Source organism: Dysidea avara, chromosome 8, assembly GCF_963678975.1.
Source record: "Dysidea avara chromosome 8, odDysAvar1.4, whole genome shotgun sequence".
Lineage (NCBI taxonomy): Eukaryota > Metazoa > Porifera > Demospongiae > Dictyoceratida > Dysideidae > Dysidea > Dysidea avara.
The window spans coordinates 15,576,213-15,588,918 of NC_089279.1; the positions used below are offsets into that span (position 1 = coordinate 15,576,213).

The 12,706-nt window shown below is 38.3% G+C and overlaps 1 protein-coding gene across 1 annotated transcript in view; it reads right to left on the reverse strand.

Moving 5' to 3' along the window:
• The window catches only part of LOC136264088 (uncharacterized), a 238,778-nt gene that overhangs the window by 108,249 nt on the left and 117,823 nt on the right, over positions 1-12,706 (reverse strand). Inside the window, exons 41-45 of the mRNA XM_066058779.1 lie at positions 12,506-12,656; positions 12,341-12,448; positions 12,189-12,278; positions 11,602-11,771; positions 11,385-11,513 (exon numbers count right to left, since the gene is read on the reverse strand). Coding sequence (XP_065914851.1) covers positions 11,385-11,513; positions 11,602-11,771; positions 12,189-12,278; positions 12,341-12,448; positions 12,506-12,656 — 648 coding nt within the window. The remainder of the gene's footprint in view (positions 1-11,384; positions 11,514-11,601; positions 11,772-12,188; positions 12,279-12,340; positions 12,449-12,505; positions 12,657-12,706) is intronic.

Here is a 12,706-nt window from a genome sequence, read left to right on the forward strand (position 1 = left end):
GTAAGGAGTTCAGCTACAAGTAAATTACCCTGTAGAGAGTTCATCTACAAACAAATCAACCTGTAGAGCAATCAGCTAGAAGCAAATCACCCTGAAGAGAGGTCAGCTACAAAAAATCACCCTGTAGAGAGATCAGCTAGAAACAAATCACCCTGAAGAGAGGTCAGCTACAAAAAAATCACCCTGTAGAGAGATCAGCTACAAACAAATTGCCCTGTAGAGAGATCAGCTACAAGCAAAACACCCTGTAGAGAGTTCAGCAACAAAGAAACCACCATGTAGAGAGTTCAGCTACAAACAAATTACCCTGTAGAGAGATCGGCTACAAACAAATCAGCCTGTAGAGAGTTCAGCTAAAACAAATCAACCTGTAGAGAGATCAACTACAAACAAATCACCTTATAGAGAGTTCAGCTACAAACAAATTACCCTATAGAGAGATCGGCTACAAACAAATCAACCTGTAGAGAGATCAGCTACAAACTAGACACAAAGTAAGGAGTTCAGCTACAAGTAAATTACCCTGTAGAGAGTTCATCTACAAACAAATCAACCTGTAGAGCAATCAGCTAGAAGCAAATCACCCTGAAGAGAGGTCAGCTACAAAAAATCACCCTGTAGAGAGATCAGCTAGAAACTACACACAATGTAAGGAGTTCAGCTACAAACAAATCACCCTGTAGAGAGATCAGCTACAAACTAGACACAAAGTAAGGAGTTCAGCTACAAGTAAATTACCCTGTAGAGAGTTCATCTACAAACAAATCAACCTGTAGAGCAATCAGCTAGAAGCAAATCACCCTGAAGAGAGGTCAGCTACAAAAAATCACCCTGTAGAGAGATCAGCTAGAAACAAATCACCCTGAAGAGAGGTCAGCTACAAAAAAATCACCCTGTAGAGAGATCAGCTACAAACAAATTGCCCTGTAGAGAGATCAGCTACAAGCAAAACACCCTGTAGAGAGTTCAGCAACAAAGAAACCACCATGTAGAGAGTTCAGCTACAAACAAATTACCCTGTAGAGAGATCGGCTACAAACAAATCAGCCTGTAGAGAGTTCAACTAAAACAAATCAACCTGTAGAGAGATCAACTACAAACAAATCACCTTATAGAGAGTTCAGCTACAAACAAATTACCCTATAGAGAGATCGGCTACAAACAAATCAACCTGCAGAGAGATCAGCTACACACAAATCAACTTGTAGAGAGATCAACTACAAACAAATCACCCTGTAGAGAGATCAGCTAGAAACTACACACAATGTAAGGAGTTCAGCTACAAATAAATCACCCTGTAGAGAGTTCAGCTAAAACAAATCACCCTGTAGAGATATCAGCTAGAAACAAATCGCCCTGAGGAGAGGTCAACTACAAAAAAATCACCCTGTAGAGAGATCAGCTAGAAACAAATCACCCTGAAGAAAGGTCAGCTATAAACAAAACACTTTGCAGAGAATTCAGCTACAAACAAATCAGCTTGTAGAGAGATCAGTTACACACAAATCAACCTGTAGAGAGATAAGCTAGAATCAAAACACCCTGTAGAGAGTAGCTACAAGCAAAACACCATGTAGAGAGTTCAGCAACAAAGAAACCACCATGTAGAGAGTTCAGCTGCAAACAAATCACCTTATAGAGAGTTCAGCTACAAACAAATTACCCTGTAGAGAGATCAGCTAGAAACTAGACACAATGTAAGGAGTTCAGCTACAAGCAAATCACCCTTTAGTGAGTTCAGCTACAAACAAATCAACCTGTAGTGAGATCACCTACAAAAAAGCACCTTGTACAGAGTTCAGCTACAAACAAATTACCCTGTAGAGAGATCGGCTACAAACAAATCAACCTGTAGAAAGATCAGCTACACACAAATCAACTTGAAGAGAGATCAGCTACAAACAAATCACCCTGTAGAGAGATCAGCTAGAAACTAGACATAATGTAAGGAGTTCAGCTACACAAGTAAATCACCCTGTAGAGAGTTCAGCTAAAACAAATCAACCTGCAGAGAGATCAGCTACAAATAAATCACTTTACAGACAGTTCAGCTACAAACAAATTACCTTGTAGAGAGATCGGCTGCAAATTAATCAACCTGCAGATAGATCAGCTACACACAAATCAACTTGTAGAGAGATCAGCTACAAACAAATCACCCTGTAGAGAGATCAGCTAGAAACTAGACACAATGCAAGGAGTTCAGCTACAAGCAAAATCACCCTTTAGTGAGTTCAGCTACAAACAAATCAACCTGCAGTGAGATCACCCACAAAAACGCACTTGTACAGAGTTCAGTTATAAACAAATCACCCTGTAGAGAGATCAGGTAAAAGAATTCACCTTGTAGAGAGTTCAGCAACAAAGAAACCACCATGTAGAGAGTTCAGCTGCAAACAAATCACCCAGTAGAAAGATCAGCTAGAAGAAGTTACCTTGTAGAGAGTTCAGTTACAAAGAAACCATCATATAGAGAGTTCAGCTACAAAGAAATTACCCCATAGAGAGTTCAGCTAGAAGAAGTCACCTTGTAAAGAGTTCAGCTACAAAGAAACCATCATGTACAGAGTTCAGTTACAAAGAAACCACCTGCACAGAATTCAACTACAAACAAATTACCCTGTATAGAGATCAGCTAGAAGAAGTTACCTTGTAGATAGTTCAGCTACAACAATTCACCCTGTAGAAAGATCAGCTAGAAGAAGTCACCTTGTAGAGTGTTCAGTTACAAAGAAACCATCATGTAGAGAGTTCAGCTGCAAACAAATCACTCTGTAGAGAATTCAGCTACAAAGAAACCGCCATGTAGAGAGTTCAGCCTCATACAAACCACCTTGTAGAGAATTCAACTACAACAAATCACCCTGTAGAGAAGAAGTTACCTTGTAGAGAGTTCAGCTACAAAGAAACCATCATGTAGAGAGTTCAGCTACAAAGAAACCACCATGTAGAGAGTTTAGCTGCAAACAAATCACCTGTAGATAGTTCAGCTAGAAACAAATCACCCGTAGAGAGATCAGCTGGACGAAGTCACCTTGTAGAGAGTTCAGCTACAAAGAAACCATCATGTAGAGAGTTCAGCTACAAAATAATCACCCTGTAGAGAGTTCAGCTAGACGAAGTCACCTTATAGAGAGTTCAGCTACAAAGAAACCATCATGTAGAGAGTTTGGCTAAAAAGACACCACCATGTAGAGAGTGTAGCTGCAAACAAATCACCTGTAGAGAGTTCAGCTAGAAACAAAATACCCTGTAGAGAGACCAGCTAGAAGAGGTTACCTTGTAGAAAGTTCAGCTACAAAGAAACCATCCTGTATATAGTTCAGCTACATTTCAAGTCACCCAGTAGAGAGATCAGCTGCAAAAAAATATTCTGTGGGGAATAATGGGCATGTAATAAATATATGTATATAATTTGTATAATTACTAATATAATCACATGGTGATTTAATTTGCCATACATTAGTCTCAATAGTAGGAGTGCAATCAATCCCAAATCGCATGGCCTTGTTTCTGTAATTGCACTGTAAAGTAGCCAATAAAATAGCAGAATGACAGAAGCCTTTTAAGTGCAACAAAAAAGTGATCTGATGAATAGCCAATCAAAGAAGCTGACAATCGAAGCCTTTTAAGTGCAACATATGTAGACATTTTGAGTAGCCAATCAGAATTGCTGACACATGAAGCCTTTTAAGTGCAACAACAAATGATGTAATACAAAGAAGGATGATACAATCACCTGGTAGAAGTTGATGGCCACATAGAACTGGATAGATGTGCACTACAAACCACGAAGGGTGGTCACTATGTGATTAGTAGGCAATCACACGCATTTCCGTGCAATTATGGAATAATTGTACTCGTAACAGCCAAAATTGCACTCGGCTTCGCCTCGTGCAATTTTGACTGTTACTCGTACAATTATTTCCTAATTGCACTCAAATGTGTGTGATCAAGACACACGGTAGTGTGTCGTGCGGCCCAAGAAGCCGGCGCGTAACACCCGTGAGTATATTGACAGGAAGAAAGAAAACGCAATTTTCGCACCTCCGTAGCTCTGTGCTTCCTTGATGAAACAAGACGATTTTTGCTGTGGACATTCCCTCCAACTGCAGCACTCCACATTCCAAATTTGAGCGAAATCGCTTCGCGCGTTCCCGAGATATGCGACTTCAAAAATTGGCTCAGTTTCTTCGTTTTTTTTTTCTTCTTCTTCTTCTTATTTTTCTTTTTCTTGTCGCACACTTACAAAAACTGCTATAAAACGCGAACGCCATATCCGATTGCCTTGAAATTTGGCACACAGAAGGGGGATATAAAGGCGCATCTCGGTACCAACTTTGGCTGGAATACGATAAACAGGCAAAGAGTTATGAGCGATTATTCACGAAAAATAACACCAATATGTTGTCACGCCTACAGGGTAAACCACGTATGGGAAGAAGCTGAAAATCGGTGGGTGAATAGGTTAACTATTGAACCTCAAACCTTTTGTAGTTTGAAACAAATCGAGCTAAAAAAACAGGAAGATACAACGAAAAAACCAACAGTGTGTAACAATTACGCAATCGAGATTAGCTAATAAAAAACGACTACTTGCCACGCCTACCAGATAAACCGCTTGGGGGTAATGCTTTGAAAATCGTTGTACAGATGGAATAATCATCTTAGAAAGGCTCATCAATGGTGTAGAAGAATCAGACTTAAAGCCACGGAGTTATAACACGAAATCCAACTTGGTGCAGCAAGTGCGAGATCAAGATACTCTAATAGAGCAGTCATCCTAATAGAGCAGTCACCCTGAATAGAATTCAAGAGATCAGCTAGAAACAAGAAACCTGTATAGAGATCAGCTACACACAAGTCACCCTGTAGAGAGATCAGCTAGAAGAAGTTACCTTGTAGGGAGTTCATGCAACTATGGAAAGGGATCACCTTGTAGAATTCAGCTACAAAGAAACCACCATGTAGAGAGTTCAGCTACAAACAAATCGCCCTGTGGAGAGATCAATAGAAGAAGTTACCTTGCAGAGAGTTCAGCTACAAAGAAACCATCATGTAGAGAGTTCAGCTACAAACAAATCTCCCTGTAGAGAGATTAGCTAGAAGAAGTTACCTTGTAGAGAGTTCAGCTACAAAGAAACCATCATGTAGAGAGTTCAGCTACAAACAAATCTCCCTGTATAGAGAGATCAGCTAGAAGAAGTTACCTTGTAGAGAGTTCAGCTACAAAGAAACCATTCTTTAAAGAGCTCAGCTGCAAACAAATCACCTGTACAGAATTCAGCTACAAATAAATCACCCTGTAGAAAGATGAGCTAGAAAAAGTTACCTTGTAGAGAGTTCAGTTACAAAGAAACCACCATGTAGAGAATTCAGCTACAAACTAGTGACCCTGTAAAGACATCAGCTAGAAGAAGTTACCTTGAGAGAGTTCAGCTACAAAGAAACCATTATTTAAAGAGCTCAGCTGCAAACAAATCACCTATACAGAATTCAGCTACAAACAAATCACCATGTAGAGAGATCAGCTAGACGAAGTTATCTTGTAGATAGTTCAGCTACAAGCAAATCACCCTGTAGAGAGATCAGCTAGAAGAAGTTTACTTGTAGAGAGTTCAGCTACAAAGAAACCATCATTTAGAGAGTTCAGCTTCAAAAAAATCACCTGTAGAGAGTTTAGCTACAAACAAATCTCCCTGTAGAGAGATCAGCTAGAAGAAGTTACCTTGTAGAGAGTTCAGCTACAAACAAATCACCCTGTAGAAAGATCAGCTAGAAGAAGTCACCTTGTAGAAAGTTCAGTTACAAAGAAACCACCATGTAGAGAGTTCAGCTACAAACTAGTCACCTTGTAGAGACATCAGCTAGAAGAAGTTACCTTGTAGAGAGTTCAGCTACAAAGAAACCATTTTGTAAAGAGCTCAGCTGCAAACAAATCACCTGTACAGAATTCAGCTACAAACAAATCACCCTGTAGAGAGATCAGCTAGAAGAAGTTACCTTGTAGATCGTTCAGCTACAAACAAATCACCCTGTAGAGAGATCAGCTAGAAGAAGTTACCTTGTAGAGAGTTCAGCTATAAAGAAACCACCATGTAGAGAGTTCAGCTGCAAAGAAATCACCATGTATAAAATTCTGCCACGAACAAAGTGCCCTGTAGAAAGATCAGTTAGAAGAAGTTACCTTGTAGAGAGTTCAGCTACAAAGAAACTATTCTGTAAAGAGCTCAGCTGCAAACAAATCACCTGTACAAAATTCAGCTACAAACAAATCACCCTGTAGAGAGATCAGCTAGAAGAAATTACTTTGTAGAGAGTTCAGCTACAAAGAAACCACCATGTAGAGAGTTCAGCTGCAAAGAAATCACCCTGTATAAAATTCTGCCACAAGCAAATTGCCCTGTAGAAAGATCAGTTAGAAGAAGTTACCTTGTAGATAGTTCAGCTACAAACAGATCTCCCTGTAGAGAGATCAGCTAGAAGAAATTACCTTGTAGAGAGTTCAGCTACAAAGAAACCACCATGTAGAAAGTTCAGCTGCAAAGAAATCACCCTGTAGAAAATTCTGCCAGAAACAAATTGCCCTGTAGAAAGATCAGTTATAAGAAGTTACCTTTTAGAGAGTTCAGCTACAAAGAAACTATTCTGTAAAGAGCTCAGCTGCAAACAAATCACCTATACAGAATTCAGCTACGAACAAATCATCCTGTAGAGAGATCAGCTAGAAGAAGTTGCCTTGTAGATAGTTCAGCTACAAACAAATCTCCCTGTAGAGAGATCAGCTAGAAGAAATTACCTTGTAGAGAGTTCAGCTACAAAGAAACCATCATTTAGAAAGTTCAGCTTCAAACAAATCACCTGTAGAGAGTTCAGCTACAAACAAATCTCCCTGTAGAGAGATCAGCTAGAAGAAGTTACCTTGTAGATAGTTCGGCTACAAACAGATCTCCCTGTAGAGAGATCAGCTAGAAGACATTACCTTGTAGAGAGTTCAGCTACAAAGAAACCATCATTTAGAAAGTTCAGCTTCAAACAAATCTCCCTGTAGAGAGATCAGCTAGAAGAAGTTACCTTGTAGAGAGTGAAGCTACAAACAAATCATCCTATTGAAAGATCAGATAGAAGAAGTCACCTTGTAGAAAGTTCAGTTACAAAGAAACCACCATGTAGAGAGTTCAGCTACAAACTAGCCACCTTGTAGAGACATCAGCTAGAAAAGTTACCTTGTAGAGAGTTCAGCTACAAACAAATCTCCCTGTAGAGAGATCAGCTAGAAGAAATTACCTTGTAGAAAGTTCAGCTACAAAGAAACCATTCTGTAAAGAGCTCAGCTGCAAACAAATCACCTGTACAGAATTCAGCTTCAAACAAATCACCCTGTACAGTGATCAGCTAGAAGATGTTACCTTGTAGATAGTTCAGCTACAAACAAATCACCCTGTAGAAAGATCAGTTAGAAGAAGTTACCTTTTAGAGAGTTCAGCTACAAAGAAACCATTCTGTAAAGAGCTCAGCTGCAAACAAATCACCTGTACAGAATTCAGCTACAAACAAATCACCTGTAGAGAGTTCAGCTACAAACAAATCTCCCTGTAGAGAGATCAGCTAGAAGAAGTTACCTTGTAGAGAGTGAAGCTACAAACAAATCACCCTATTGAAAGATCAGCTAGAAGAAATCACCTTGTAGAAAGTTCAGTTACAAAGAAACCACCATGTAGAGAGTTCAGCTACAAACTAGCCACCTTGTAGAGACATCAGCTAGAAAAGTTACCTTGTATAGAGTTCAGCTACAAAGAAACCATTCTGTAAAGAGCTCAGCTGCAAACAAATCACCTGTACAGAATTCAGCTACAAACAAATCACCCTGTAGAGAGATCAGCTAGAAGAAATTACCTTGTAGATAGTTCAGCTACAAACAAATCACCCTGTAGAAAGATCAGTTAGAAGAAGTTACTTTGTAGAGAGTTCAGCTACAAAGAAACCATTTTGTAAAGAGCTCAGTTGCAAACAAATCACCTGTACAGAATTCAGCTATGAACAAATCACCCTGTAGAGAGATCAGCTATAAGAAGTTACCTTGTAGAGAGTTCAGCTACAAACAAATCTCCTTGTAAAGAGATCAGCTACCTTGTAGAGAGTTTAGCTACAAAGAAACCATCATGTAGAGAGTTCAGCTGCAAAGAAATCATCACTGCCCAAATTTCAAGGCAATAGCTCTTTCCAATCTGAAGTTATCAATTGTCAAAGTTGGCAAATTGGATGTGTGGAAGGCCCCTTTTCGCAAATCCGGTCACATATGTATTATATATATAATTAGACATCTACTGATAAAATATTTAAAGTACGTACATCTACTTCATCTATTCTTCGTCCTGTAGTAAAGAAAAAAAAACATAGGTTTAAAAAGTCCCAAAGCTGGCCATAGGCTGGCTTTGGGGTATACAAATACAAAAAGAAATGAAATCTAATCAAAAACAGCCAAGCTGTAAAAAAAGTGTGCGGCCCTCAGAAAAGCTATGGTGAAAAAAGATGTGAAATCCAAGGTGGCAGCCAAGAAATGGCTGTGATGGTAGGTTAATGGTAAAAATTTTAATAACAACAATTCAGGTGAATTTTTGTGCCGCTTCACAAAATTTACCTGAATTGTCATTATTAAAATTTTTACCATTAACCCACCATCACAGCCATTTCTTGGCTGCCACCTTGGATTTCACATCTTTTTTCACCATAGCCTTTCTGAGGGCCGCACACTTTTTTTACAGCTTGGCTGTTTTGGATTAGATTACCTATACTAAAGATGCAATCACCTGGTAGAAGTTAATGGCCACATAGAACTGGATAGATGTGTACTACAAACCACGAAGGGTGGTCACTATGTGATTAGTAGGCAATCACACGCATTTTCGTGCAATTATGGAATAATTGTACTCGTAACAGCCAAAATTGCACTCGGCTTCGCCTCGTGCAATTTTGACTGTTACTCGTACAATTATTTCCTAATTGCACTCAAATGTGTGTGATTACCTATACAAATCAAAAATAATTGAAGTACTAAAATTCTTCTTTAAGTTCTTTTCTTCTTCTTCCTGTGGTAAAGAAAAAAACACATGGGTTAAAAAAGCCCCAAAGCCAGCCATAGGCCGGCTTTGCAGTATACAAATACAAAAAGAAGTGATATCTAATCAAAAACAGCCAAGCTGTAAAAAAAGGTGCGGCCCCCAAAAAGGCCATGGTGAAAAAAGATGTGAAATCCAAGGTGGCGGCCAAGAAATGGCTGTGATGGTAGGTTAATGGTTACATTTTAATAACGAGAATTCAGGTGAATTTTGTGCCGCTTGGTCTTGGCACCAAATTCACCTGAATTGTTGTTATTAAAATGTAACCATTAACCTACCATCACAGCCATTTCTTGGCCGCCACCTTGGATTTCACATCTTTTTTTCACCATGGCCTTTTTTGGGGGCCGCACCTTTTTTTACAGCTTGGCTGTTTTTGATTAGATATATATATCCCTACTGTGCTCAAGATATACCATAACGGAAATGCACAGTAGGGATATAACACTTCTTAATGTTTTACTGTGATTTAATATTATGGACTACTCCAACTTGTTTCAGTACTTTTATCGATGTGCTATGATCCCTACTCTAGTTGAAAATTCCAATTTTTTTATGTACTTGTTCGTTAACTTTTTTTTGTAAATAATAAATTCTTATTGTGACTGGTGAACCCACGCATACAAAAAGAAATGGTACCGCACCCTAATTTTATTAATTATCATCTGAAAAGTGAAGTATCCATTATGCTTCGCTGTTGGCTATGTTCAACCCGCTACACAGCAATAAGAATCAAGGACTGTTTGAAAAGCACCTCTGCAATCAAAATAGCCTCTATGAAAAATACGGATGATTTCTGTTTCGAAGGGAAGCCATCACGTGCTCATGCCAAATTGACACCTTTCCCTGTCAGTAAAGATGAATGGGACACAAAGGAGGACACTGGTAAGTCCATGAAGAATGCATTGTACGTACTATGGTATGCCAAAAGGCACCTGTCAGGCTGAATCGACATCAAACAGTGAAAATGTCAAGCCCATAGCCTTAGCCGTTATCGAGTTACGCTTGTCTGAAGGCATCAGTCAGTTACTTACTTACTTACTTACTCAGTCAGTAGAAAATTCTGTTGAATAAAAAAAAAATTAAATTCCGTAGTAATTTGTTGAAAGTGTTGTGGGTCAATCTGAAAGCTTGGTTGGGCTTAGTTTTACCTCACCAATACTGCCTCATCATCACCAGGGAAAATTGAGGCTGGTTTTTTGGTGGTGTTATTTTGTGGGCCATGCCTACTCCTTTGTTGTCCCTACTATACAGGTACTATCATACTGTATGATAGTAGATACTGGAAACAATGTAAGTTTATGTGGCGTAATTCTAAAGGTTATGGTTTGAGAAATGGAACCGGAACTGTAATTCCAAAAGTTATGATTCCAGAACTGGAATAGCACTAAAATACCAGGCTGGTACTGGAACAAGCCTAGTGTCCTATTTCTTTCTCTACTACCACTACATGTTGATTAACAGTAATGTGTCATGGCTTAAGAGATTCAATTCCATAGTGTAACTGGATTGATTGCAGAGGTGCTTCTTATGCTTGTTCTTTGTTTGAAATGCTGTGGAACATTGCTGAAACTGAATGACTTATTCCATCTACAGTGATTATGGACACCTTGGTACTGACAAAAGTGTCCAGGTGTCCTCATTTTCAAGTGTCCTGATTAACAGGGTTCCACTGTAGGCACAACTGAGCTAATTATGAAAACCATTTCTTGTAAAATACATACACTTGTGTGTTCCACTGGCTTCCTAGGTTGTACTACATGACCTATGTAAGTGTAGATAAAAGCATGGGTGGTTACAGGAATTCTGATGGCTTTTTCTGATTCAGACTCTCTGAATGGCTACATATAATTTTAAAAATCCTTAGCATGAGAAGTACACTAGCACTGAAGCATGCCAATCTAGAATGGGGGGGATTTTACAAATGAAAATTTTTGAATATCACACTCTCTGAAGTTTGAATTTGAGAGCAATTTTAGCAGTTTATAAAAAACATTATTACATCACTTTATGATTGACTGTTGTACTAGGGTGAGTGCTTTATTAGGGTAACACAATCTTGCTTGACCAGTTTCTGGAGACCTTAAAACCGTCCCCCCTGAAGCTCCCTGTAAAGCACATCAAAGAACACTAAAGAATATTAAAGCAACTTGACAAATTTATAAATAATGAAAGTTATGTAACTGCTGTCTGCAACACACAGTGCTATCAATGCTTAGCTAACATTTGGATGAGTATATAATTATATACATGCCTAGTCAGTACCTGGATGCAATAACTTGAATACTCTCTGATTCCTTTAATAATTGAAGGAGAAGCTTGCACATTGAATCATCTTTTATAGGTACTGGGGGTGCTTCTTGTGTAGTTAAACAAGACTGTGTAAACCATTCCCTGTAAAATGGATATTATAATCAATGCTAACTTGTTAAATATATTCATCTGACCACATGATATTTTAATTTCCAAAATATGACTTTACCTGATGTCGACAATGGACACCTCCTTCGGCTGGTCGTCCTTGAGTGGGAATTGATTAAAATGACCAACGGTGTCCAGGTAGTGGTGATCCCAGCCATACAGGAATAGTGCTGGATAACATGGCTCATAGAACATTGTTGGGGGAAAGTGCAGTAAAAGTACAAAGAGTTTCTGTAATATAAACGTATACAAAAGTGTATGTAGTTAATAAATGTGACTGAGTCTGACAAAACCAGTCTTAAACAAGAGTTTATAATCTGGGATACAATTCTGTAAAGTTTAGTATAATGATAATCTCCAGGAATTTTACAGGAGTGGTAAAATGTTATCTACAGTAGCTATCATGTTCAGAGAAAGTACTTAAATTTCAAACTTTAAAAATCTGATGAGCTATAAAACTGGTTTAGTCACACTGGGTCACAGATCATTACAATGGTAAAGAGCTAAAATAAATAAAAGTTTAGAGGAGTAGAGTGATGGAGCAAGTTAACCATAAGGTAAACGTATACAATACACTTTGAGGGAGAAAATTGTATGCACATAGGGTGTAACAAATTACTTGTAGTGTATTATTCTAATAAAAATCACCTTGAAATTTCCATTAGAAAAATCTACTTCTTCAATCATTATTCTAATATGATTTATAATTTGACATTTAGTCTCTTTCATGTTGACAACCTGAAGCATACAATATATGTAAATTTACATACACTTCACAGATACAGAGATAAGTTATTTACCAAAACAAACACTGTTTGTTGTGAAGAATCTTTGAAAGACTGCAATTGAAGCTTAAAGGATGTTTGGGAAGAAATGCTTGAGAGCTTGCAGAGAAACACACATTCAGCCTATACATATACAGTGATGTACGTATAAACCAAACAATTACAGTTCTGCATTAAAACCTTCTCATATATTACTGCTTCAATGTATTGCTTCGATGTCTCATTTTCAGGTGTAGAAACTGTAGACCTTGGATACACAATTGGTAACTGATGAACTAATGAGCTAGACCGAGTGTAGCATATTAGCTTTGTGGCAATTTTATCTCCATCACTACATACAATGAATAGTAACGTAACGTGCACAAATAACTTATTTGCATA